We start from the raw sequence: 26,672 nt of genomic DNA, 5'->3' as shown, positions 1-26,672 counted from the left end.
CACCCCGTTGAAGTCGGTTGCGCCTGATGATGGCGTGTTGGGAGACATTTTGAGAGAGCAACAATTCTATCGGCGGCAGTTAGGCAGTTAAGCGAAGGCCTCACACTGAGGGGGCTGAAAAAAGCTCTCTCCGTATAGGTGTGTGCAGTGGTGGGATCCAAAATTTTTAGTAACAGGTTCCGATGGTGGTGGGATTCAAGCAGTGGCGTAGCGCCAATGGGGCTGGGCGGGGCATGATGGGGCGTGGCCGGGCATTCCGGGGGCGGGGCATTAATTATTTCTCTGTTACTGTAAAAAATAATTTCTCTGTTACTGTAAAAAAAAGTTCCTAATTTCCAGCTGGTATCTTTCTGTCCATCATTTAAACTCATTCTAGCAAGTCCTATCGTCTGCTGCCAACAGAAACAACTACCTCTCCTCTAATTGACTGCCTGTCAAATACTTAATACTTTCAAATACTTCATTTTGTTTCTAGAAATCAAAAGAAGGATACTTTCCTTAAACAAGGAACTTCACCATATTTCTAAAACATGTTTTTAAAACAGCCCAACAGGGAGAATTGTCCCGTTTTCTATCTTCGCTAACCAGCCACATAGGAAACAACAGGACTTTATGATTTTTGGACCTAATGGGATTTCTAATGGAAAAGCAGACCCAATTAGTTACCCCCTCTCGGCACACGCAAATAATTAGTAACCCACTCTCGGGAACTGGTGAGAACCTGCTGGATCCCACCTCTGGGTGTGTGCCGTTAAGTCAGTAGTAATTGTTTACTGTTCTGCTTGAACTTTAAATCTGAAACCGATGAGCTGTAACTACATACAAAAAAGAGCTAGTTGAGTTTAGTTTGTAAGGTAACAAACACAAACTTCAGATACATTAGCCTGCTTTCGGTTGTTTCTTAAGGGATAAAGCCAACGCTACCATAGCTAACCATTTTTTAGGCTATTAATTTATAGTCAGTTGTGACCTTAGACAGTATTGATTTTATATCAGCTGGCTATATGTTCTGTTTACAAATGCTGTTTTAACCGTTGAGGAATGTTTACCTCTCAATAAATTAAAGACTTTTTTTCCCCAAAAAAATATTGGCTGTGAGTACTTTGTGTCAACCAAATCAGAATTCACGCAGTGGCAGAGAGTTCCTCTAGTTCTGCTGTGACCTTGGGCTAGTCACAGTTCTTGGGAGCTCTCTCAGCCGCACCTACCTCGCAGGGTGTTTGTTGTGAGGGTGGAAAGGGAAATGAGATTGTCAGCCCCTTTGAGTCTCCTACAGGAGAGAAAGGGGGGGATATAAATCCAAACTCTTATTCTTCTACACAGTTCAATTTTCCTTCAATGGAGTAAATTCCCATTCTTACGCTGCCTCTGCCCCAACATCTCCTTCTGTTTCTGCACTTGCAGGTAAAGAACGGTCAGCCTCGGGTCCGCAGGGTAGTACAGAGCTGCAAGGCACGCTTGCGACTTGTGGAGGCCTGAGGACTCTCTCGTCTCCTCGGTCCCCACAGCTGCTCTATGGCTCTTGACAACACCACCCGGCGTCCGTTTCCTCCCTGTGTGGTCAGAGACTGAGCCGCACATCATCACTGTTCTGCCGGCGCCACTTCAGCTAGAAGCAGCCTGTGTAGCATGGAGCGCTTGGGTCGTCTCTTTCTGCTATGGGGTAAGGATGTTCCTCTCCCTTTCACCCCTCTCCTTTTCCTGGCTCTTCCCTTGGCACCCTTTCCTTCCCTGTTTGCCCCCTATTTATATATATAATCATGACATTGGGCTGGATCCCGCTAGCTTTTTAACACAACCAAGCCCAATTCCCCTCCTACCATCCCCACTGAAGAAGAAGAAGAAGAAGAAGAAGAAGAAGAAGAAGAAGAAGAAGAAGAAGAAGAAGAAGAAGAAGAAGAGGAAGAGGAAGAAGAGGAAGAAGAGGAAGAGGAAGAAGAAGAAGAGCAGGAGTTTGGATTTATATCCCCCCTTTCTCTCCTGCAGGAGACTCAAAGGGGCTGACAATCTCCTTGCCCTTCCCCCCTCACCACAAACACCCTGTGAGGTAGGTGGGGCTGAGAGAGCTCCGAGAAGCTGTGACTAGCCCAAGGTCACCCAGCTGGCGTGTGTGGGAGTGCACAGGCTAATCTGAATTCCCCAGATCAGCCTCCACAGCTCAGGCGGCAGAGCTGGGAATCAAACCCGGTTCCTCCAGATTAGATACACGAGCTCTTAACCTCCTACGCCACTGCTGCTTCTAAGCCTCTTTTGGCTGGTCAGTGGAGACCCCTTCTCTTTTCCCACTACTGGAAAAGGTGGTTGCGTTCAACCCACTTCGCTTAGCCATGTCTGCGTTCAAAACTATTCCTGCACACTGTCACATTTTAATTCTCACCACAGCCCTTCAGGGTAGACCAGTATTATTACCCCATATTATAGAAGAAGGGGACTGGGAAGGTTGCAGGTATGGGGCTGAGCAAGACTTGTGGGCTGAAAATGGGAGTGGAGACCCTCTCCCCCTAGATAACAAATTCTTCTTTTAGCGGGATGCTGCATTGTTTCCTACAACTGAAACAGTTCTAATTGCAAAACTTTGCACTTTGCACATGCTCTGTGATTGTTAACAAACAGCAGAGGCTGTTTAGAGGTTTGAGAACAGTGTTATGCTGTTCTCCTTGTCTGTGGTGCGGGTACATTTAATCATCTTTTTAAACGTTCTTCTGCGCTCTGAGGTCAAATGGGCTTTGCAGTTTCTCGCAGCATTTCAGTCTTCTGTGAACTGAATTCTGCTTTGGTGGCTCATTTCTGTTAATCCCCATGTCTTAAAAATCAACTAGATGGAGGCTCGACTCCTTTTAATTAATTGGTTCAATACAGAGCTACACATTTTAAAGGCTGCTGTTGTCATAAAATTTATTCCAGTGGAAAAGAGAAGTGAGAAAGACAAAAGCTTGGGAAACGGATCTGGGGGAAAGGAACCTAGAAATGAATGGGCTAAAATCTGGAAATCACCCCCTTTTATGCCTTAATGTGAGAAAGAGAATATTGAACTGACTTGTAGGTGGACTGTTACACCTGATCAGTGGTGTACTATGGTGACTTACGAGGCAGCTAACAACAGCAAGAAGAAGAAGAGTTTGGATTTATATCCCCCCTTTCTCTCCTGCAGGAGACTCAAAGGGGCTTACAATCTCCTTGCCCTTCCCCCCTCACAACAAACACCCTGTGAGGTAGGTGGGACTGAGAGAGCTCCGAGAAGCTGTGACTAGCCCAAGGTCACCCAGCTGGCGTGTGTGGGAGTGCCTTGGCTAATCTGAATTCCCCAGAGAAGCCTCCACAGCTCAGGCGGCAGAGCTGGGAATCAAACCCGGTTCCTCCAGATTAGATACACGAGCTCTTAACCTCCTACACCACTACTGCTCCTTAAACAAGGCATTAAAAGCATTTAAGTATATACCCATAATATTTAACAGTAGTGATGAAAACATACACACACACACACACACACACACACACATATAACACAACCAGGGAGCAGGGACAGTAGTTGTTTGCAAGTAATTTTATTTTAGGATCATACAACAACACAAGCCTTTATTGGCATATAAAACAGGACAAAATTTTAAAACAAAACAAGGTTAAGAAATGCAGTTAAAACTACTAATTTCCAATATAAAATTGGCAACAGTTTCACAAAAGAGCACATCAGAGCTGTTCAGGAGATTGGGTCTCTTATAACACTCTTGCCACTGAGAACATTGCAAGAAAATGGAATTCATGTATTTCATGCGTATCTTATTGTATTTAGGGCATAGAAACAGAGAATGGTCAAGTGTTTCAACCGTAGTCCTATCACATGAGCAAACTCTTTTATTAGAACGTTCCATGTTCTTAAATCTTCCCTCCAGCAGAGCTGATGGCAGCACATTACATCTTGCAGTAGCCAAGGCTCTCCTCTGGGTGGATTTTAGGATCATACACAGAATGGATCATAATTGTGCCCACGGGACAATGCAACTTTTCAGCCCGGACCAATCAAACAATCAGATTACTCACTCTGTGTTTTCATAAGCGCTCTCTTCTGTTCCCTTCTCTTCCAGCTTCAGTCTCAGCTGCTTCCTGGCTGGTACCTGACGCAGGTAACAAGACAATTCTTTCAATTCTGAGTTGAAAACAATGAATACCTTCCCCACCCCCCACGGCCCCACGCACCCTCGGCCACGATCAGTACAATCAGGGGCCTCTATGCAGAGGTGGGATCCAGCAGGTTCTCACCAGTTCCCGAGAGTGGGTTGCTAATTATTTGTGTGTGCCGAGAGGGGGTTACTAACTGGGTCTGCTTTTCCGTTAGAAATGCCATTAGGTCCAAAAATCATAAAGTCCTATTGTTTCCTATGTGGCTGGTTAGCGAAGGTAGAAAACGGCATAATTCTCCCTGTTGGGCTGTTTTGAAAACATGTTTCAGAAAGATGGTAAAGTTCCTTGTTTAAGGAAAGTATCCTTCTTTTGATTTCTAGAAACAAAATTAAGTATTTGAAAGTATTAAGTATTTGACAGGCAGTCAATTAGAGGAGAAGTCGTTGTTTCTGTTGGCAGTAGACGATAGGACTTGCTAGAATGAGTTTAAATTATGGACAGAAAGATACCAGCTGGAAATTAGGAACTTTTTTTTTACGGTAAGAGTTTTTTACAGAAATTATTAATGCCCTGCCCCCAGAATGCCCGGCCACGACCCGTCGTGGCCCACCCAACCCCATTGGCATTACGCCACTGCTTGAATCCCACCACCATGGGAACCTGTTACTAAATTTTTTGGATCCCACCATTGCCTCTATGTAATCCAGAAATGGAGAAATGGCCAACTAGGATGGTGGTCAACCTCTCCTTGGCCCTTTTCACACAAGCCCCTGAAACGTTTTGCAAACATTTTCAAACCCCACCCCATTTCTTTGCACTCCCCCCCTCGAAACGATTCTTGGCTGCCATTTTGTGTTTTTTTTCCATTGCTACAACGCTTCAAAGTCTCACGCTGCGATTCTCTGGGGGTTGTGTCTTCAAAGCTACAAAGACACGCCAGTGGTGGGATCCAAAAAATTTAATAACAGGTTCCGACGGTGGTGGGATTCAAACAGTGGCGCCGCCGCACACGCGCGCCTCCAGTCCCTATTGGGCAGGGAGGTTGCTTTAGTAACCCCTTCTCGGCACTCAGAAAAAATTCGTAACCACTTCTAGAGAAGTGGTGAGAACTGGTTGGATCCCACCTCTGGACACGACCCCAGAAATTAAAAAAAAACTGGTGAAAATACAGCGCCAGGCAGCTGGTGCGATCTCAGAAATGATCACTGGTGAGGAAGTCCAGGAGGTGTGGGAAATGTCTTAAAGAGATCGCACAGGAAGTAAAAACGTTTTCAAAATGGTGTCACCAAAGAATCGCTGGGAAACAGCATGCAAGTGAAATGTTTTCAGGCTGGAAACAAAACGTTTTGGGCTAAATGCTTTGCAGAACTCCACAGAGGAAACATTACATCTCCTGCCAGGAAATATTTTATTTCTGTTTGTCCGCCTGTGATTCTGAGCGGTGAGGCAGTTTCTGTTGCCAGTTTTGACCCCGAGGTGTACCGTGAATATTAGATAAGCAGGGGTGGCAATAGAAAAGAAGGCTGTGGTTCAGTGGTGGGATCCAAAATTTTTAGTAACAGGTTCCCATGGTGGTGGGATTCAAACTGTGGCGTAGCACCAATGAGGCTGGGCGGGGCGGGGCACGATGGGGGCATGGCCGGGCATTCCGGGGGCGGGGCATTCCTGGGCGGGGCTGTGGCAAGGACGCAGCCGCTGCACCGGTCCTTGGGCGGGAAACGAATGCACACAGGCACAGGCTGCCACGCACGCTGGTGCACCTCCTGCTGGACTGCTTCAAGTTCTGCGCGCTACTGCTGAGAGGAGGGGCGTAACTAAGGCAAAAATCACTCTGGCAAAATCACCCATTAGTCACCCCCTCTCGGCACACACAAATCATTAAAACCTACTCTCGGGAACCTGTGAGAACCTGCTGGATCCCACCTCTGCTGTGGTTGGGAAAAAGGAGACAGATTGCAGAAGAAGTTCCAAAAAGGAAGAAAGGAACGGGAACCGAAAGATCTTTTATAAACAAACAGGCAACAGAGTAGTTTAAGTACAGGAGAGTGCGGGAGCAGAAGACGACAAGAGGTCTGGGTCCAACTGCCAGCCAGCCACGTCCAGTGTCATCTGACCTCCTCAGTCAGAGAGACAAAAGCCAAGTGTGCCCATGTTGTTCCAAAATAGGCATTTAGTCTGGAATGGGCCCACTGTGTGCATTCAACATTTATGGAGAATTGAATCCTCCGTATTGAATTCTCGGCCCTAGGAGCTGTCAATCTCCTGCTCGTTGGGAAGTCCCAGTTCCAGGAGCAGAGCAAAAGAAACAGGTCTGATCTGGAGGAGTAGTAGTAGTAGTTTGGATTTATATCCCCCCTTTCTCTCCTGCAGGAGACTCAAAGGGGCTGACAATCTCCTTGCCCTTCCCCGCTCACAACAAACACCCTGTGAGGTGGGTGGGGCTGAGAGAGCTCCGAGAAGCTGTGACTAGCCCAAGGTCACCCAGCTGGCATGTGTGGGAGTGTACAGGCTAATCTGAATTCCCCAGATAAGCCACAGCTCAGGCGGCAGAGCGGGGAATCAAACCCGGTTCCTCCAGAGCTCTTAACCTCCTACGCCAGTGCTGCTCCTGGCATCTCCTTTCTTTTCTCAGGTGCCCAGCCAACACCTGTGAGTCCACCTCCTCCAACACTGTCCCTGCTCCCTCTGCGTGATATTTTTACTCGAGGAGAGAAGTTCCGGTTGACCTGCACCCCGCCGAAATGGCAGAGGCCCGTGGAATTCCTGTTCTACAAATGGGTGGAAAATGGGGGCAAATGGGCCCTGCAGACCCAGCAGCAAGAAGACACCTGGGAGGTCTCCACAGAACACCTGGAGCCGCAGAATACATTCATCTGTCTTTATAAAGGAGAAAACGATGCGGGAGAGCCTGTCCTGTCTGCACAAAGTGACGATCGCGTGGTCGCCGTCGCCGGTGAGGAACGTTCCTAGGGTTGCAAAGAACACCCTGTCTCCTTGCAAAGCAGTGGGGGAGGAGGTGAGAAGTGGGGTCTGGGGGGAGATGTTTGGGTACCAGCAGGAAGTTGGCACGCTAGCCTGGAACGGGCACAATGTGCGTGTTCGACATTTACGGAGAACTTTTTTTTTTTTTTACATTTTACGTTGTCTTTACAGGAAGAAGATACGAAGGTGAGAGAGAACATATGGACACTTCTAACGTTTTTTTTTCCTTCCAAAAAAAGAGGGAATTGAGATAGATAAATTTATTATTTAATGTTTTCAAAGTTAGTAGCATAATGCTATTCAAGTGAAGCTCTGTCTGTTAAACTTTGCGTTAATATGTTTATAGGATAGATAGGGTATCTGGGAAGAGAAGCCTTAATTAATTACTCGGCAAATAAATACTCCCATTCAGGGAGAACCAAAGAAAAAGGTTATAGAAAGTATTGCTGATTGTACGAAAGAAGTATGTATAACATATATAATTTTTTAAAAATTTATGTATAACATGTATGACTTATTGTTGTAACACATTTTAACTATTCAATAAAGTGTTTAATTAAAAAAAACATTTACGGAGAACTGAATTCTCTGCCGTCAGAGCTGTCGATCTACTGCTCGTTGGGAAGTCCTAGTTCCAGGAGCAGAGCAGAAGAAACAGGTCCAATCTGGCGTCTGCTTTCCTTTCTCAGGACCCCACCCAACACCTGGGAGTCCACCTCCTCCAGCACCCAGGCTGTCCCTGGTCCCTCTGCATCATATTTTTATCCGAGGAGAGAAGCTCCGATTGAACTGCACCCCACCGGAAAGGCAGAGGGCAGAGGAATTCCTGTTCTATAAAATGACGCCAGGTGGTAAATGGGCCCTGCAGAGACAGCAGCAAGAAGACAGCTGGGAGATCTCCACAGCACACCTGGAACCGCAGAATACATTCATCTGTGTTTACAAAGGAAAAAATGATGCGGGAGTACCTGTTCAGTCTGCACAAAGTGACCATCGTGAGGTCACCATCACTGGTGAGGAATGTTCCTAGGGGGGCGAGGCACTGCCTGTCCCTTTACAGGCGGTGGGGGAGGTGGGGGCTCACGGTTGGAGAGGGGGTTATCAGCACCCCCAGCATAATGCCATCACTTCCAGTGTGACCCGGAAGTGATACAACCGTGCAGTGGAGTGGATGCTCTGGCATTCCTAGTTTTGTGGGTATACCAGAGCATCACCTGGGTGTGTTATCAGAGGTGGGATCCAGCAGGTTCTCACAGGTTCCCGAAAGTGGGTTACTAATTATTTGTGTGTGCCGTGAGGGGGCGACTAATTGGTGATTTTGCCACGTAATTTTGGCCTTAGTTACGCCCCTCCTCTCAGCAGCAGCGCGCAGAACATGAAGCAGTCTAGCAGGAGGTGCACCGGCGTGCGTGGCAGCCTGCGCCTGCGTGCATTCGTTTCCTGCCCAAGCCCAGGAATGCCCCGCCCCCAGAATGACTGGCCACGCCCAGGTCATGCCCCACCCAGCCTCATTGGCGCTATGCCACAGTTTGAACCCCACCACCATGGGAACCTGTTACTAAAATTTTTGGATCCCACCACTGTGTGATATCATTTCCAGCTTATTACAGAAGTGACAACAGGGAGGGAGGGAAGTTTTTTCTTTCCCTTGCAGTAGTTCTTTCATCCATTCAGAATGGTGACAACTGATAGCAGACTTGAGCGGTACTACTCAAAGTAGACAAGTGGACATATACAGCAGACTCCCACCTTCAAGAAGAAAAACTCCACACAGCTGTTTCTTTCAAAAGAAGGCTTTTACCATTGAGTTGCTATATGTACAAGTAACTATATACAGAGTATATTAAGCAGTCCAACAAAGTGCTTCGCCAGGCACTTGTTTCCCTAAGGAACAAACACACAGTACATTGCTGTTGCTTATATGTGCGCCCCCCTCTCTATATTCGATTACCACCATATGCTATCCTCTTAGAGGGGAGTCCGGCCGTTCCCTTTCCTTAGGGAGGCCTCTAATTAAATTGGTTTTTGGGGTGCCTGATATCTCTGTACTGACCGCTGCTTTTAATAGATTTTAATAGATTTTATTGGTTTAATAATTTACTGATTGCAATGAATATTGTTGTGCACCGCCCAGAGCCCCCCGGGGATGGGGCGGTCTACAAATTCAAGAAATAATTTTTATTTATTTTTTATAGAAATAATAAATAAATAAAATAAAAATAAAAATAAATATGGTTTTATATTGTACTTATTCTTTTGCTGTGTCCCAGCTTCTGACTTGAAAAACTGATTTCATGGAATTAATCCCAAACTTTTAAAATATATATTTTCCCTGCAATCCCAGAGCTCCAACCGGCAGCCCTTTCCCTGGATCCAGAGTATCCCGTGTACCTCCAAGGGGAAAAAGTCACCCTGACTTGTTCTGCTCCAGAGGAGGTAGAGGCGGCCGGATACGTCTTTTACAAAGAACAGCGAGACCAGACCTTCAAGGAGCTCCCCTCTACAGGCCAAGGGCCCTATAAAACATTCAAGGTGTCCCAAAACACTGCTGGGAAGTACAGCTGCACCTACTGGACGCTGCTTTCCGAACAGGAGATCTGGTCCCCGCACAGCGGCCTCGTCTCTGTAGCTGTGACAAGTGAGCAAGATTTTGTCTGTTAATGGGAGAGGTCTATTGAGTGCTTTGTTATTTATTATTTATTTTATTTTATTTATTTATTAAATTTAGTATACCGCCCTATCCCCGAAGGGCTCAGGGCAGTGAACAACATAAAATCGTCTATATAACATACAATTTAAAACAGTTATGTTCTAAAAATAGCACCCCACGAAATCCATATCCAACCCTCCCCAGAAAAGAAATGAGTCCCAATGATGTTAGGGGACCCTGTAGCAGAGGGGGAGGGGGGGGCAGAGGCACTATCAGTGGCTGGACTCTCCAAAGGCCCGGTGGAACAGTTCAGTCTTACAGGCCCTGCGGAATTCTCCAAGGTCCCGCAGGGCCCGGACAGCTGGTGGTAGTGTGTTCCACCAGGCCGGTGCCAGAGCTGTAAAGGCCCTGGCCGTGTGGAGGCCAGCCGCGTCATTGTTGAATGTAGGAGTGCTTCAGATTCGGTCCTGCAACAGGGATACTCGTGCTGGATTAGAGTCCAGCAACACCCGAGAGAGACACATGAGATTTCCGAGATATAAGCTTTCGAGAGTCAGAGCTCCCTTCATATGCAAGGTGCAGACAGAGATTCCAAACATTAGGAAGAACTTTAGTTTGGGGAAGAGAAGGTTAAGAGGTTACATGACAGCCACGATGTTTAGATATCTGAAGGGATGTCATGTTGGGGAGGGAGCAAGCTTGTTTTCTGCTGCTCCAGAGACCAGGACCAGGAGTCATGGGTTCAAGGGGAAGGAAAAGAGATTCCACCTAAACATTATGAAGAACTTCCTGACAGTCAGGGCTGTTCGGCAGTGGAAGGTACTGCCTCGGAGAGTGGTGGAGTCTCCTTCTTTGGAGGTTTTTAAACAGAGGCTGGATGAACATATGTCGGGAGTGCTTTGATTGTGTGTTCCTGCATGGCAGGGGGTTGGACTGGATGGCCCTTAGGGGTCTCTTCCAACTCTATGATTCTGTATTAAGGGTGAAGTTAACCGTTGAAATTTGCTTTCCCTGGCCTGTGGGTTTTTTTCTCCATACCTTTCTGCTTTCCTTCTCAGAGCGCCTCCGTACCCCGGTCCTTTCTGTGTCCCCAAAGCGAGAGGTCTACAGAAGCGGGGAGTTCATAAACTTCACATGCTCGGTTTCTGACAGTCGTCCTGTGACAAAGATCATGTTTCATAAAGACGACCGGCGCCTGCATGAACCCCACCAACTCTCATCCTCTCCGAACAGGAACACGTACACGTTACGCCTCTCACCGCAAGACAGTGGAAGGTATTCCTGTACATATCATGTTGTGGAATCTGGGCGGGAGATCCAGTCGACGAAAAGCAACAACACCCATATTTCTGTGATGGGTAAGGCCCTGTTTATTGATATCAGTTTATTTGAAGGGCACGTTCATGAGCTGGAAGGGAAGCAAAGGGAGCGAATCAGTGGCTAGCATTTGTGGCCTGGGGCTTAGAGGATAAGAGACCTCGAGTCTTTTGAGAAGAGGGGACAGCGAGAGCTAAGCAGGAGAAGAGTAGAGAAGAGACGCCTGGGGCACAGGAGTTCAAAACAGCTTATCAACAAGCAAAGACGGCATGTGAAATAGGACGGGATGGAATATTCTCCATCCCCATAGAAAGCAGTTCTGGAACTTGAGCAACAAGTGCAAGCACATGGAAGGGATGGAGACGGGGGCGGACATACGGGATCCAATGTCCCCAGACTGCATTCAGTCACATGGGGGGGGGGTGGAAAATCGCACCCCACACCCCTCCTCCTTCCCCCCGAGTCCATACACTGACTTCAACACCTGGTGCAAAAAAAGATGTTTGGTCGTGGTGGGGGAGGGCATTTCTGGCTAAATGTGATGATCTAGAGCAGCGGTTCTCAACCTGGGGGTCGCGACCCCTTTGGGGGTCGAACGACCCTTTCACAGGGGTCGCCTAAGACTCTCTGCATCAGTGTTCTCCATCTGTAAAATGGATAAATGTTAGCGTTGGGGGTCACCACAACATGAGGAACTGTATTACAGGGTCGTGGCTTTAGGAAAGTTGAGAACCACTGATTTAGAGAGAATCTGCCAAGGGGAGGGATAACCACATAGAAATCCTTTCTACGCCACTGGGAGCAGCAGTGGCATAGGAGGTTAAGAGCTCGTGTATCTAATCTGGAGGAACCGGGTTTGATTCCCAGCTCTCCCGCCTGAGCTGTGGAGGCTTATCTGGGGAATTCAGATTAGCCTGGGCACTCCCGCACACGCCAGCTGGGTGACCTTGGGCTAGTCACAGCTTCTCGGAGCTCTCTCAGCCCCACCCACCTCACAGGGTGTTTGCTGTGAGGGGGGAAGGGCAAGGAGATTGTCAGCCCCTTTGAGTCTCCTGCAGGAGAGAAAGGGGGGATAGAAATCCAAACTCCTCCTCCTCCTCCTCCTAATCTTGGTGCTCTGTGGTTCTTTCTTCCGTTCCTCCAACTGTCACAGGACCAGACTCCTCCACCGCTGTCCCGGACGCTCACACCCATGGAAGCAAAAGGAGAGTCACCAGATCTCCTGCAGCTGCAACCACATCGCCTTTACAAGTCACCTCATCCCACCCGGTTACGGAGGAGAGCTCCCCCTCCGCCGGACCTGACAGACCAGCAACCTCCCCGCCCAGCTCTTCACAGTCAACATGCTCTGAGGTTCTTTCTGCGTTTCCCATCACCGGCGCAGCAACCGAGTCCTTTGTGCCCAACTTTTCCAGAACTACATCCCACGTCGGAGTATCCAGCAGCATCAGCCCTTTTCCGGACTCCGCAACGCCATTCACGAGCAGCGGCGGCCCCAGATCAGCCTCACAGCCGACGACAGCATCCGAGGCTAAAAATGAAAATGGCACACAACCTCTTGGTATAGCAACAATAAGAATTTCTTCTTCCGTTTCTTGCCCTGGCATCCCCCTTCCAAACCAACCTGGCCCTCCAAGGTCTCTGTCGCCCAGAGAGCGGTTGTAATAGCAAGATCTCCAGCCACCAGCTGGAGGGTGGCACCCTTTGCCAAGGGAGAAGTCAGGGGATGTATTGTCGAAGGCCTTCACGGCCGGAATCCCTGGGGTGCTGTGTGGTTTCTGGGCTGACTGGCCGTGTTCTAGCATCATTCTCTCCTGACGTTTCGCCTGCATCTGTGGCTGGCATCTTCAGAGGATCTGATAGAAGGAATGGAAAGCAAGTGGAGTATATATACTGTGAGGTCAAAAGGTGAGGCCCTCTGAATAGAGTGGCCTGGTATGTGAGTCACAAAGAAGTCTGTAGCCTGGGAGTAACAATGAAGATGGCAAGGTCAATAGGTGAATGCATCTGAATAGAAGTATCCTGGTCTTTGTTTCCTTTGATTGCTATTGAAGGAAGGGAGAAACCATGAAAATGAACAGAATTTGGCTGCCAGTGTTGAAAAACTCTAAAATCAAGACAGTGACTGATCAGCTCCACCCAAAAACATAACAACTATAGACAATAGCAAACAAAGGAAACAAAGATCAGGATACTTCTATTCCAGTGCTTCCCAACCTTTTCGAGGTCAGGGTACCCTTGACCTCACTCTTCATATCTCATGGTACCCCTGCCGCCACCCTCCACCTTCCCCTCCTACTGCCCCTGCTTGCCACACACCCCACCTTCCCCTCCCAGGGTGAAGGTAAGCACGGGGGGGGGGGGGTGCTGACCTTATGGCAGGCCCTGTCCCATGGGCCAGCTCCATGTACTTGCTGGCGCCGGTGGGAGTCACCACAAAAATGAGGGGGGGCGGTAGTGTTGCCACCGTACCCCTGGGACATGCTCACGGCACCCCAGGGTACCACGGAACCCTGGTTGAGAATGGCTGTTCTATTCAGATGCATTCACCTATTGACCTTGCTATCTTCATTGTCACTCCCAGGCTACAGACTTCTTTGTGACTCACATGCCAGGCTACTCCATTCAGAGGGCCTCACCTTTTGACCTCGCAGTATATATACTCCACTTGCTTTCCATTCCTACTATCAGATCCTCTGAAGATGCCAGCCACAGATGCAGGCGAAACGTCAGGAGAGGATGCTGCTAGAACACGGCCATGCAGCCCGGAAACCACACAGCACCCCAAGTCAGGGGATGCTTTGTGCTGTTATCAGAAAGGAACCCAACATGCCAGGGAGCTGTGGAGTCTGGAGGACGGACCGCCCAGGGGCGTACCGCCTAGGGGGACATATGGGGTCAAATGTCCTTGGCCTGCAGCCATTTAGTCACGCACCCCACACCCTTCCTCCGTCCCTCCAGGCCCATACACTGACTTCAAGACAAGTGACTTGCAGACGTCGTTTGGTCATGGTGGAGGAGGGCGGCTGCCCATATGGGGCGGGGGTGGGTGGGTGGGTGCAGAAAACTCAGATTTTGTACCAGGCTACATTTTCCCTAGATACGCCTCTGGAGCCAGGGAAACCGACCAGAAAGTCACATTTTGGGTGGCGGGAAGGATGCCAAAGTGTGGTTGAACTGATCAAGCGATCAATAATCATTTTTGTGTGTGTGCAGACTCTCTTCTCCCCCTAGTGGTAGGCTGCAGTGGTGCCGCAGTGCTGTTTCTGGCGTTCGTCGTCTGGCTCTTCAGAAAGAAACGGAAAGGTATTTCAGGGACGGGGGCACCAGGGGGACAGTCGGGTGCCAGGAGGTGGGAGTTTCAGATCTTTTGGGGGCCCAGAAAGATGGAGAAGCCAAACCCCTCCAGTATAAAATGCTGTTTCTTTCTCTCTTCTGTCCCCAGGAAACAGCAGGAGACTCTCCAGGTAAGCAAGAATGAAGCCACAGGTTGGGGGAAAGGCAAGCCCTGAAGGAATTTGGGGTGCTGGACTTAACCCAGGATGGGATCCCCTCCCTCTAGGCATTTCAGCCAAGGAAGAAGAAGAAGAAGAGTTTGGATTTATATCCCCCCTTTTCACTCCTGCAGGAGACTCAAAGGGGCTGACAATCTCCTTGCCCTTCCCCCCTCACAACAAACACCCTGTGAGGTGGGTGGGGCTGAGAGAGCTCCGAGAAGCTGTGACTAGCCCAAGGTCACCCAGCTGGCGTGTGTGGGAGTGCCCAGGCTGATCTGAATTCCCCAGAGAAGCCTCCGCAGGGAATTTCACAGCCTCTCATGTCAGAGGATTACAGGGTCGAAAAGAGGCGGATCCCTCTAAGGAACAGGAGAGCCACAAGCACACGGCTTCCTTCCTAGTGCAGAATCCTAGTTTCCTACTCTGGCTGTCCAGCTGCTTCAAGGAACTGGGCCAAGAGAGCTGATTTTTCCATCCCTCTCCATCTTCCAGGTCCTTCTGGAAATCCTTGAAGGGTCCCCATTCCAGGGGAGTGAGCCGGTAAGGAGGCGAATTACCTGGGACTCTCCCTGCAAGGGTTTCTCACGTCTATATTGCAGGAGGCTTCTGCAGCCAGAATCAGCTGGCGGCTGTGGGTTTTCCAGGTGGTGTGTCCGTGGTCTGGTGGTTTTTGCTCCTAATGTTTCGCTCACGTCTGTAGCTGGCATTTTCAGAGGCAAGTCACCATATCTTGCATGTTGCCTCTGAAGATGCCAGCCACAGATGCAGGGGAAACGTTAGGTCAAAACTACCAGATCCCGGCCACACAGCCTGGAAAACCCAGGAAAGTCAGCCGGACTTCTTACGTCTGTCATTTCCTCAATGCATTTATTTTACCATGGAACTGAAGGCAGCATAAGTAGAAGATTTATATCCCTCCTTTCTCTCCTGTAAGGAGACTCAAAGGGGCTTACAATCTCCTTGCCCTTCCCCCCCCCCCACAACAGACACCCTGTGAGGTGGGTGGAACTGAGAGAACTCAGAAGAACTGTGACTAGCCCAAGGTCACCCAGCTGGCATGGGCTGGAGTGCACAAGCTAATCTGGTTCACCAGATAAGCTCAAGTGGCGGGGAATCAAACCCAGTTCCTCCAGATTAGAGTGCACCTGCTCTTAACCACCACACCACGCTGGCTCTCTTCTAACTGATCCTTGTCTGGAGATCAATTGTCGTTCTGGGATATCTCCAGGCCCCACCTGGAGGTTGGCAGCCTTAACCAATAATGATGGCGGGTGGCAACCCCAAGAGCCCCTGCCCCTGCCTGGTTGCCCCTAGCTCCCACTTTACCCCATTTCTCTCCCCAATCTGAAGTGGTTGTCATTTTTCCCTTTCAGAATCAACTGTCCCAGCAGAATGCACCTAGGTAAGTAGGACACAGGCAGGCCATTCTCGTTCTTATTCCTGGCTCCCGTGAGATTCCCAAGATAGCTCGCTTGTTCCCTAGCAAGTCACGGCAGGCAGAAATTCAAGCAGGGCTGCTTCTTCTCCTGCTAAAAAGAAAAACGGGCCGGTTGGATTCCTGCCTCCGCTGCATCTTTTGGGTCTGAGCAGCCTTTCCGATGAAAATTCCCTTCTCTGTCCAAGAGCTTCGCGTAGAGGCCAGCTAAAGAGAAAGGCCAGGGGTGCTAAGTTACGGTAAATGCGCGATTTTAGAAGCAGCTGCATCAGTTACGTTATGCTCTGTGGTTAGAACTCCAGGAAAAAGCCAAGCCACGAGAAGTGGACCAAGACTGGGGGATCCTGCCCAAATCTAAACCGGTGTCGTCCAAAGGTGGGGACCCGGCCATACAGAACCAGGTGAACGACGATGCTGACTCCGGAGCAGAATTTGAATTCCCAGTGAGTTTCAGATTGATTGTGTACCCAACCTTCCTGTCTTGATGAATATATGTGTATATATGTGTATGTGTGTATGTCTGTGTATATATACATATGAGGCGGCCTATAAATTTAATAAGTGTGTGTGTGTGTGTGAGAGAGAGAGAGAGAGAGAGAGAGGCGGCCTATAACTTTAATAAATAATAATAATAATAATATATATATATTTGTGTATGTATGTATGTGTGTGTGTATATATATATATATATATGGGGTGTGTGTATACCGTGTTTCCCCAAATATAAGACAGTGTCTTATATTAATTTTTGCTCCCCAAGATGCGCTATGTCTTATTTTCAGGGGATGTCTTATATTTCTGTATTCTGTTCGTCAGGCATGCTTCCAAACAAAAACTTTGCTACATCTCTTGCAGGATCTAGACCCGACTTACACCCTTCTTGGCTACGCTTGTTCAACATTCTTCCTAGCAGAAAGCGACCTACCTGCTGAGGACAGTCACGTATAATTTATGATCGGCCCTCCCTGCAGACAGTTTCGTTCTGGACCCTCTTCTCTCTAGGGCTAGATTCCCAGAAACCAAAGCGGAAACGTACCGTTTGAGATGCCGTTTGGTTTTTGACTGATTGTACATTCGTCCCCACTGCCCCGCCCCGCCCCCAGTAATCCTCCCCCAAGTAACACCCTTTAGAGAAGAAAGGGAAAACGAGACTTTAAAAATGTCATATAAACGCTTAAAGCCAATTAAATGTCGAAATAATATTCAATTCCCCTAGAGCTAACAAGTCCAGGTCGGGGAACCGTGCCCATACGTTAACTCAGTCCAAAACTCCCCTGATACAAAGATGGCCTCCAGAAGGATGAAAAGAGATGGTCAAAAATTCTCAAGAATATTGAGAATTTTATTCTGAATCAAAACGTTCAGAATAAATATGGTGTTCACAACCTAGCCGTGGCTTGCAATTATATCTTTCTTTCTTTTTAAAAAAAAGATGGGGATGTTTTATTATAAGGGGCCTTAAACCGGGAGAAAAGGTGGGGTAGAAATGTTTTAATAAATAATACATAAATAAAATACTTTGATCAGATAAACAGGGCCTTACCATTGTGGGCCCCTGAGTGTTTTCCGGCTGGCCTGAAGTTCTTCCCTTTGACTTAGAAAACTGTGGAGCTCTAGAAACTTTGATAGAGAGATTGCTCTCTCTGAGGGCTCATTCCGCACACGCAGAGTAATACACTTTCAAACTGCTTTCAGTGCTCTTTGAAGCTGTGCGGAATAGCAAAATCCACTTGCAGACAGTTGTGAAAGTGGTTTGAAAACGCATTATTTTGCGTGTGCGGAAGGGGCCTGACTCCCAACCCAGGAAGAATTTGGGGGTCAACCCAAAGATACTGCCACAGGAGGTGGTGATGGCCATGGCCACTAACCTGGATAGCTGTAAAAGGGGCTTGGACAGATTTATGGAGGAGAAGTCGATCTCTGGCTACCAATCTTGATCCTCCTTGATCTGAGATTGCAAAGGCCTTAGCAGACCAGGTGCTCGGGAGCAACAGCAGCAGAAGGCCCTTGCTTTCACATCCTGCATGTGAGCTCCCAAAGGCACCTGGTGGGCCACTGCGAGTAGCAGGGAGCTGGACTAGATGGACTCTGGTCTGATCCAGCAGGCTAGTTCTTATGTTCTTATACTGACCTGCTGCCAGTTGTGGGGACAGGCAAATATATATATTTTTGCCCAGGGTAAAATCAACCTGTGGAATTTGCTGCTCCAAAATGCTAGGCTAAGGCGTGCTGACGGAGGCGGCTTTTTCGAAGGGATGGATAAAATCACTGGCCTCTATCGACAGCAGTGAGCCAGGATGACTCGACAGGGCTTCCATGTTCTAAAGCAGTCTATCCCACCCTACGTGTTGAAAGAACCGCGGGCGGTTATCACGTGTGGGGCTCCCTGGAACCATCGGTCTAGGATACATGGCCTGGTCCCGCAGCGATCTCCTTACGGCTTGCTGCACCAAGTCAATGAGGAGGAAAAATACTTTTCACGTGCTCGGAGACCCTCCTCTGCAACAAAGCTATAGGAGATATAGGTCAGCAGGGAGGAGCCCAGCTAACCTAAGATGTAAGCTTACTTCAGAGACTGTGTGTCCTCCGCCACCGCCAAGCCGGTCACTTTCCCCCCCGTTGTTCCTTTCTCTTCAAAAACTTCTTGAGATCTTACAACACACAAGCACCACTCTGGATGCAATATTAAAAGCCAGGCTGCCCTCCTGGCTTCGCCTCCCCTCCACCGGCCTTATCTGATTCGATTGCTCAACGTGGAGTTTGCCCCCTTCCCCTCCACTCCTTCCGCAGAAGCCAAAGAGTTCAGAGTCCGGGCAGACATAACAAGCTGCCTCACGTGAGCTCAGGGGACTGACGCGGGACCCGGCCCCCGGCGCCCACCTCCTCGTAGCCTCATGGAGCACCTCAACTCTTGGGTCCCATCTGGCCTGTTAAGGTGAGTAGCTGTGGCTGAGTGTAGCGTTGCCAATTTCAGGCTGGCTAGCGCCTGGAGGTTTGGGGCAGGCCAGCAGCTTAGCAGGGGTAGAATGTTATGGAGTCCACCTTCCAAAGAAGGCTTTTTCTCTAGGGGAAGTGGTCCTTGTCACTTGGAGAATCAGTTGAACTTCCAGGAGACCCACCAGGGGGTTCCAGGGTAGGGGAGAAAAGGTACGGGGGGGATGGAGGGTGGGAAAGGCAACGGGCTCAACTGGAGCCTTCTGCATACCGCAGTGGCGTAGCTGCAACGAGGACATCTGGGGACAACCACCCTGGGCAGCCCCCGTTGAGTCACCAGGGGCGGCCCGAAAACCCACACTTCTGGCCATACCACCCGGGCACGTGGCATCTCCTGCCCCCTTTCCCACCATCTGGGCCAGAATCTGCCTCCCTCTTTTTGCCACCCAGAATCTTTCCGGCGTCTGAACTAGTCTGACGAGGATGTGGGGGGGAAAAAAATCAGCTCTGTGTCTTGAGTTCACAACCCTGTTAAATCTTATGTCGTGAGAGGGAAGACTGAGGGGGAAACTGATGAGTTCCTACAGAACATCGAGTTGCCAATCCCAGGTTGGGAAATCCCTGGAAGTTTGGGGGCGCAGCTTGGGTTTTGGGGGGGGGAGGGCAGAACTTCAAAGGAGTACAATACCATAGAGCCCACCCTCCGAAGCAGCCCTTTTATCCACGCAAGCTGATCCCTGCGGCCCAGAGAACATCTGCAACTCTGGGGGGGGGGGTCTCCAGGTTCCCCCTTGAGGTTGGCAACACAACATTCTGAATCAGCACCCCCCCCCATTGCTCAGTGGAAGTCCAGAGGTTTTTAAACAGGACGGTCAGACATCTTCTCTGCAGACACTCAGGGTCACGCCACGGTCCCCGACTTGGAATCCGCAAAATGATTTCCGTGTCCCGCAGGTCCGTCTCGAGCGCGGGATCGGGCCTCAGCCAGCGCATCTGGGCCCCCAGTTCTCCACCCCAGAGGCCCTTCCGGGTCTGTGACCACAAACACAATGCGCGGAAGGGGCTGATGGCCGGGACCTTGAAGGAGCTTCTGACCAAGGTGAGCGGCCGCGGTCCCCGTCTCCCGTCTCTCAGCTGCGGCTGGCTTAGGAACAAAGTCCCACCTCAACCCATCATTGTTCACTGCTTACCCGTCGTTTCGTCTTAACGTTTTGTACGTTTGCGTTTTTTAAAGGGCTCGCTTCAATTAAATGCGCACAGTGTCCGTTTTTCCATCAAGGCGGAAACCACAGTGGCCTACTTTGTTTATTTGAAAGCAAAGCAGTGGCGTAGGAGGTTAAGAGCTCGTGTATCTAATCTGGAGGAGCCGGGTTTGATTCCCAGCTCTGCCGCCTGAGCTGCGGAGGCTTCTCTGGGGAGTTCAGATTCGCCCGTGCACTCCCACACACGCCAGCTGGGTGACCTTCGGCTAGTCACAGCTTCTCGGAGCTCTCTCAGCCCCACCTACCTCACAAGGTGTTTGTTGTGAGGGGGGAAGGGCAAGGAGATTGTCAGCCCCTTTGAGTCTCCTTACAGGAGAGAAAGGGGGGATATAAATCCAAACTCTTCTTCTGCAAAATCGGAAATTCTTTATGCCAACCAGAAACAAGACTGGGCACGTGCCGCAGGCCCGCTGGAGAGCTGGGAACCAGCAAAATATCGTCTCGATAAGATCTGTCTTCCTCTTCAACTCCGCTTTCCCCCCCTTTAATTAAAAAAAAATCTTCTAGTCCTCATGAAAGACACTCAAGAGGGCTGAAATCTTGTAATGCAAATAGTTCGCATTTATACAGCAATGTCAGCATTCAAACACAAGCTGGGATCCCTACCCAACAGTCCTGCAAGGTAGGCCAGCATCAAGCCCATTTTGTACATGGGAGGGGGGCAAAGAGAGAGAGAGGCTCATTCCGCACGTGCAGAATAATGCACTTTCAAACTGCTTTCAGTGCTCTTTGAAGCTGTGCGGAATGGCAAAATCCACTTCCAAACAGTTGTGAAAGTGGTTTGAAAACGCATTATTTTGCGTGTGCGGAAGGGGTAAGAGAGAGAGCTCTGACCCAGTGAGTTCATGATAAAGACTGAACTGGAACTTTCTTGAATCACAGCTCAATTGGGACCAAATTTCCAGTCATCCAGGATGGGAGGAGGAGGGCACCTCCGTTCACCTGTTCCTTAGCGCAGAAGTCTCCTCCGCTCACCTGCTGTTTTCTCCCTTCTCAGGCCACGGAGGCGTTGCTGATCTCTGGGATTGTGTCCTTGGTGCTGGAGGAAGACGGGACGGCCGTGGAGAGTGAGGAGTTCTTTAAAGTCCTGGAGGACAACACGGCCTTTATGGTGCTCAGAAGCGATCAAAAGTGGACCCCTGGGAAGGTCAGTAGGAGAAGCAGACCAGAAAGAGAGCGGGCTGGGGGTTAAGAGCTCATGTATCTAATCTGGAGGAACCGGGTTTGATTCCCAGCTCTGCCGCCTGAGCTGTGGAGGCTTCTCTGGGGAATTCAGATTAGCCTGTACACTCCCACACACGCCAGCTGGGTGACCTTGGGCTAGTCACAGCTTCTCAGAGCCCCACCTACCTCACAGGGTGTTTGTTGTGAGGGGGGAAGGGCAAGGAGATTGTCAGCCCCTTTGAGTCTCCTTTACAGGAGAGAAAGGGGGGATATAAATCCAAACTCTTCTTCTTCTTCTTCTAATCTGGAGAACAGAGTTTGATTCCCCGCTCTACCACTTGAGCTGTGGAGGCTTCTCTGGGGAACCAGATTAGCTTGTACACTCAGCACATGCCAGCTGGGTGACCTTGGGCTAGTCACAGCTTCTCGGAGCTCTCTCAGCCCCACCTACCTCACAGGGTGTTTGTTGTGAGGGGGGAAGGGCAAGGAGATTGTAAGCCCCTTTTAGTCTCCTTACAGGAGAGAAAGGGGGGATATAAATCCAAACTCCTCCTCTTCTTCTTCTTAATGAGGGGTCAATCAGCTGCTGGGATAAAAGGGGGGGGTGATCAACAAACCTTTAAATTCCCCATGCCATCTATCGCATTTTTATTCCATACTCCCCATAAGAGTAGCGCACGTGACTCTCCCTTCCGCCTTTTGATTCTCCACTCCTCCACCTGAGTGGCAGAGGCTCACCTGTGTTTCTGCACTCCTACATTCCTGCCGGGTGACCTTGGGCTGGTCACAGTTCTCTCAGAACTCTCTCAACCCTGCCTACCTCACAAGGCGTCTGTTGTGGGCGGGAGGGAGCTTGTCAGCCGCCTTCGAGTCTCCTGGCAGGAGAGAAAGGCAGGAGATAAATCCAAACTCTTCTCTCCCCTGATCTAGGCCCGTCTGGTTTGCTCACACCCCCTCCCTCCCTCCCTTCTCTGCCCACTCCAGGGTGGCAGCCGCTCGTTCGCATTGAGCCAAGAGAAGCCCCGGAACAGCCGGGACATCGCCCGCATCACTTTCGACGTCTACAAGCTCAGCCCCCGCGACCTCTTCGGCAGCCTCAACGTTTCAGCGACCTTCTACGGTCTCTACTCCATGAGCTGCGACTTCAAGTGCCTGGGGCCCAAGAAAGTGCTCAGGTGAGTCCCAGCCACCCACCCACCCACCCCAGGGTGAGGCACAACTTGGGCACAATCCTTTGAGTCGCCCAAATGCCCACGACCCCAAATGCTGTCTATCCCACAGCTACCGAGGGGCCATGTTGACTGTCCCTCCCGACCTTTCTTCCACGAGATCAGAGCATGATAGGAGCAGCAGTGGCGTAGGAGGTTAAGAGCTCGTGTATCTAATCTGGAGGAACCGGGTTTGATTCCCAGCTCTACCGCCTGAGCTGTGGGGGCTGCTCTGGGGAATTCAGATTAGCCTGGGCACTCCCACACACGCCAGCTGGGTGACCTTGGGCTAGTCACAGCTTCTCGGAGCTCTCTCAGCCCCACCCACCTCACAGGGTGTTTGTTGTGAGGGGGGAAGGGAAAGGAGATTGTCAGCCCCTTTGAGTCTCCTGCAGGAGAGAAAGGGGGGATATAAATCCAGACTCTTCTTCTCTTCTTCTCTCTGCTTAGTTTCTGAGATCTGGCAAGATTGGCTAACCTGGGACATCCTACAAGTCTACCCCTTTGTTTACAGTCGCTCTCTTTTCTTCCCTGTAAGGGAGTTACTACGGGTGGCCTCCGGCGTCATGCAAGCCATCGGGAACATCCTCTTGGGCACCTCTCACTATATCCGTCACCTTGTGGAGGGCGGTGAAAACTGGAACTCACACAGGCGGCTGCGTGGCTACGAAGACTGAGATCTCTTCCCTTCCTCTCCTCAGACACCAAGGCAGTATTTCCTTGCCGCAATCTCCCCCCCCCCCCCCCCAAATCACAGGAATGCAATTTCATCAGGGACAACAATTTAAAACAGGGCTGTTCTGTAAAACAGGGGCAATGAATTAAAATAGGGTTGCACTGTAAAAAATAAGGTTACAAAGTTACTTGGATAAATTATTAAAGACTGTGATCTATACTACTGCATGTAGTTTGCTGGCAGTAGAATCTCAGTATGTAATTTTTTGCATCGTTTAACGTATCGAGTTAACACTTATGCTTCTCTTCAATACCCGTTGTTGCTACTTTTAGATTTCCGAGTGGTTCGAACCATCCATACTAACCGTATTTCATTGTTTATCAAAAATCCCATCCTGCTGGTTGTATTGACTCTGTGTAAACATCCTTGAGTTGCACGGAGAAAGGCGGACTATAAATATATATTTTTTTAAAACCAAGAAAGACAGGGCTGCGAATTTCACATTTTCTTCCATGGACCAATAGGAGGATCCAAAAACTTTGCATGTAGCGTGGGAAAGGGTAACCCTTGCCCGTTTCGATGGCTTAGTATTCCACCGGATCAATAAAAAGCAGTCATATACTGAGCCAGATTATTGGCTCTTCTAGGAGCAGCAGTGGCGTAGGAGGTTAAGAGCTCATGTATCTAATCTGGAGGAACCGGGTTTGATTCCCAGCTCTGCCGCCTGAGCTGTGGAGGCTTATCTGGGGAATTCAGATTCGCCTGTGCATTCCCACACACGCCAGCTGGGTGACCTTGGGCTAGTCACAGCTTCTCTGAGCTCTCTCAGCCCCACCCACCTCGCAGGGTGTTTGTTGTGAGGGGGGAAGGGCAAGGAGATTGTAAGCCCCTTTGAGTCTCCTGCAGGAGAGAAAGGGGGGGATATAAATCCAAACTCTTCTTCTTCTTCTTCTTGGTTAGTAAGACTTGCTCCAATTGGCAGGAGCTCTCCAATACTTACACAGGAAGCCCTTCCGAAACTTGCTAGGCAAGATCCTTTCCCAACCGGGGATCACCATGGATGGTTACTGGGATCTTGCATTTGCAAAGATTATGCTCTGCTCACCAATCTTTGCCTTGACATGCCACACTAGCCGGGGCTCATGAACCTTGCTGGGTTTCTCCATGTATCCCATGGAACTGTGACTACCCCAAGGTTACCCAGCTGGAATGTGTTGGAGTGCACAAGCTAATCTGGCTCCCCAGATAAGCCTCCACAGTTCAAGTGGCAGAGCAGGGAATCAAACCCAGTTCTCCAGATTAGAATGCACCTGCTCTTAGCCACTACAGTTTGCAAGAATGCCAACAGTCCAGGCTCACTGCAGTGTTTCCCAGCAATACTGTACACAAAGCACCAAGGTATGTTCTCTTAAGGAAACATGATGGCCAAGACTGGAGCGGGCGGGGGCGGGGTTAGGCCTCAGCAATGCATCCTCAGTGCAAGGATCAGCAAAACAAGCTCCACCCCCATTTAATAGATTGACACTGAACAGACGCTCACAGTCAAACAAGTAAAGAAATAATTCTCTTAGTAACTGCAGAGAAAAACCAATATCAATTACCAGTAGGTATTAAACAAGAGAACCCAAGGCTGCCTCTGGCGCCCTCTGGTGGCAGTCATCCAGCATCCCTGTGGTGAGAAGCAGCAAGGACCACAAGCACATAGAGTCCGCCCCCCCCCCCCCCCCCCCCCACGAAGAGCCCAGCCCTCCTCCGCCAGCCCCACAGTCTTTCAGCCGAGAGGGCACCACCCTCTTCCTTCCGAGTCAGTCCTCCAAGATGTCGGCAAAAAGCTCCCTTCGCTTCTTCCCCGCCTCTTGGAGTCGGTCCCAGTCTCGGCGGCGTTTGAGGAAGTGCGTTAAGGCAAAATTGCGGACCAGGTGGTGGCCGAAAGGGTCGTTCCGTAGCTTCTGCTCGTGCTCCGCTGCAAGGGGGAGGAGGGAGAGTGAAGTGCACTGTGGGAACCCAGGGCCAGCCCTACTTAAGATGGCGGTGTTGCGGACATCCGAGAGCAGGGCTTGGAGCAGCCCTGGATGCCACATGGAGAGCACTAGGCCAGATTCATAAAAGGGCATGGGAGGGCCATGGCTTAGTGGAAGAGCCTCCGCTTGGCAGGCAGAAGGTCCCAGGGTTCAATCCCCAGCACCTTCAGTTAAAGCAGGGGTGGGCAATTATTTTTTCCATGGGGCCGCATAAGAAACAGAAAATATTGTGGAGGGCCAGGCCAAAAGGCGGGGGGGGGCGAGGCACTTTTGAAAGCCCCGCAGAAGCCGGCAGCCAAGGCAACCGGCTTCTGCGGGGCTTTCAAAGGCGCCTCGCTCCCCAGCACGGCAGGGGGGCCAGTCAGGGTCATCCGGCTGGCCGGATGTGGCCCGCGGGCCGTATAATGCCCAGGTCTGAGTTAAAGGGATTGGGTGATGTAAAAGACCTCTGCCTGAGACCCCGTAAAGAAGATGCACTTGACATCTGAGTCACATGGGGGCACTCATGCGACACACACTCGGCACAACCGCTAAGAAACGAACAGAATTCACCCAGATGCCTGATTCAGGATCGGCGGCATAAGCGGCCGCTGACTCTTCTTGCAGGGATGTCCTGACGAGTTATCTCCCTGGTGGAAGGGAAAGGAGGCCTTACCCAGTTCCTGGGCCATTTCCCGCTTGGCTGGCAGTGTGGCTCTGCTCCAGATGGCATCTAACACGCGGCTCCCATGCCTGCTGCAGGCCAGAGATATGTAGTGACCCTGGGATTAAAAAAAGGAGAGGAGTTGAAGGGACACATCTCTGTCCTCTGGCAGCTGCAGCTACAGCAAGTGTGTATGTGTGCGTGGAGGGGAGAGGGAGAGACTATCAGCTCTTCTTTAGCAGCCTGTGGTCCAGGAAATCACTTTGCCTCTTTCATTTGTGGATGGTATTTCTGGAACAGTAATATAGATATAAGTGCAGCTTAAAGGGCCAAACCAGCAATCCTGAGATCTGTAATGAGATCTGTGCCTTCAAGGATTAGTTAAGGGAACTAGGCCCAGGAGAGTTCTCTGCAGAAAACCTCCACGGCAGGAGCGCCTCCTTGCGTGCCAATAAGAGAAACATGAGGAGAGCCCACTGCAAGCCCACTGTGCAGAGAGGCGCACCGAGGCAAGCGTTCCACGCATAACAGACCAAGAAGGAGGGCCAATAGTTGGGTATGCCAAATATAAAGCGGTATGCCAAACATAAAAACAAAACAGTTCTCCTCCTTCTGCCCCACTCTTGTGGGTAGTTCTGCCACTTCCTGTGAAACCTTGAATACTTCGGCCTCGGCGCCCACGGCCCCTATTACCTTAAGCGGGCGCAGAACTTTGCGCCTCTGCTTCTCGGGTACGGAGGGGCTGGCCAGGAGGGCGTCGAAGA

The 26,672-nt window shown here is 50.0% G+C and overlaps 3 protein-coding genes across 5 annotated transcripts in view; 2 read left to right on the top strand and 1 right to left on the bottom strand.

Moving 5' to 3' along the window:
* The first annotated feature begins 1,585 nt into the window (after nucleotides 1–1,585).
* Nucleotides 1,586–17,569, top strand: LOC125445118. Of its 3 annotated transcripts, XM_048517976.1 has the most exons (11): nucleotides 1,586–1,663; nucleotides 4,083–4,121; nucleotides 9,446–9,739; nucleotides 10,810–11,109; nucleotides 12,222–12,629; nucleotides 14,303–14,374; nucleotides 14,514–14,535; nucleotides 15,058–15,105; nucleotides 15,939–15,967; nucleotides 16,295–16,443; nucleotides 16,856–17,569. In XM_048517976.1, exons 1-11 carry the CDS (start codon nucleotides 1,630–1,632, stop codon nucleotides 16,946–16,948), a joined length of 1,488 nt encoding a protein of 495 aa, XP_048373933.1. In that variant the 5' UTR covers nucleotides 1,586–1,629; the 3' UTR covers nucleotides 16,949–17,569. The 3 variants fall into 3 exon arrangements, with proteins under 3 accessions (XP_048373933.1, XP_048373934.1, XP_048373932.1); XM_048517977.1 differs by lacking the exons at nucleotides 1,586–1,663; nucleotides 4,083–4,121 and adding an exon at nucleotides 7,835–8,114 and having other exon boundaries at nucleotides 12,453–12,629; XM_048517975.1 differs by lacking the exons at nucleotides 1,586–1,663; nucleotides 4,083–4,121 and adding an exon at nucleotides 7,835–8,114.
* Nucleotides 17,570–18,815: 1,246 nt separating this feature from the next.
* On the top strand, nucleotides 18,816–23,466 carry CIDEB (cell death inducing DFFA like effector b). The gene is made up of 5 exons (XM_048518216.1): nucleotides 18,816–18,935; nucleotides 19,889–20,033; nucleotides 21,194–21,343; nucleotides 22,345–22,535; nucleotides 23,107–23,466. Exons 1-5 carry the CDS (start codon nucleotides 18,895–18,897, stop codon nucleotides 23,243–23,245), a joined length of 666 nt encoding a protein of 221 aa, XP_048374173.1. The 5' UTR covers nucleotides 18,816–18,894; the 3' UTR covers nucleotides 23,246–23,466.
* A 1,210-nt stretch (nucleotides 23,467–24,676) lies between these two features.
* The window catches only part of NOP9 (NOP9 nucleolar protein), a 10,876-nt gene continuing 8,880 nt past the window's right edge, over nucleotides 24,677–26,672 (bottom strand). Inside the window, exons 9-11 of the mRNA XM_048518215.1 lie at nucleotides 26,602–26,672; nucleotides 25,921–26,026; nucleotides 24,677–25,207 (exon numbers count right to left, since the gene is read on the bottom strand). The exon at nucleotides 26,602–26,672 is cut by the window's right edge and continues 160 nt beyond it. Coding sequence (XP_048374172.1) covers nucleotides 25,050–25,207; nucleotides 25,921–26,026; nucleotides 26,602–26,672 — 335 coding nt within the window. The 3' untranslated portion in view covers nucleotides 24,677–25,049. The remainder of the gene's footprint in view (nucleotides 25,208–25,920; nucleotides 26,027–26,601) is intronic.

The sequence above is a fragment of the Sphaerodactylus townsendi genome, linkage group LG15, assembly GCF_021028975.2.
Source record: "Sphaerodactylus townsendi isolate TG3544 linkage group LG15, MPM_Stown_v2.3, whole genome shotgun sequence".
Taxonomy (NCBI): Eukaryota; Metazoa; Chordata; class Lepidosauria; order Squamata; family Sphaerodactylidae; genus Sphaerodactylus; species Sphaerodactylus townsendi.
The sequence above is the reverse complement of the archived record's forward strand: the minus strand, read 5'-3'. Positions and strand labels throughout refer to the sequence as shown.

Excerpts from the sequence above, each read along its gene's own strand:
- CIDEB (XM_048518216.1), top strand. The coding sequence starts at position 18,895 with ATGGAGCACCTCAACTCTTGGGTCCCATCTGGCCTGTTAAG. Across the intron at positions 21,344-22,344 it reads AAAAGTGGACCCCTGGGAAG|GGTGGCAGCCGCTCGTTCGC; the intron begins GTCAGTAGGAGA and ends TGCCCACTCCAG. Across the intron at positions 22,536-23,106 it reads GGGCCCAAGAAAGTGCTCAG|GGAGTTACTACGGGTGGCCT; the intron begins GTGAGTCCCAGC and ends CTTCCCTGTAAG.
- LOC125445118 (XM_048517975.1), top strand. The coding sequence starts at position 7,940 with ATGACGCCAGGTGGTAAATGGGCCCTGCAGAGACAGCAGCAAGAAGAC. Across the intron at positions 12,630-14,302 it reads AAATGGCACACAACCTCTTG|TGGTAGGCTGCAGTGGTGCC; the intron begins GTATAGCAACAA and ends TTCTCCCCCTAG. Across the intron at positions 14,375-14,513 it reads CTTCAGAAAGAAACGGAAAG|GAAACAGCAGGAGACTCTCC; the intron begins GTATTTCAGGGA and ends TTCTGTCCCCAG.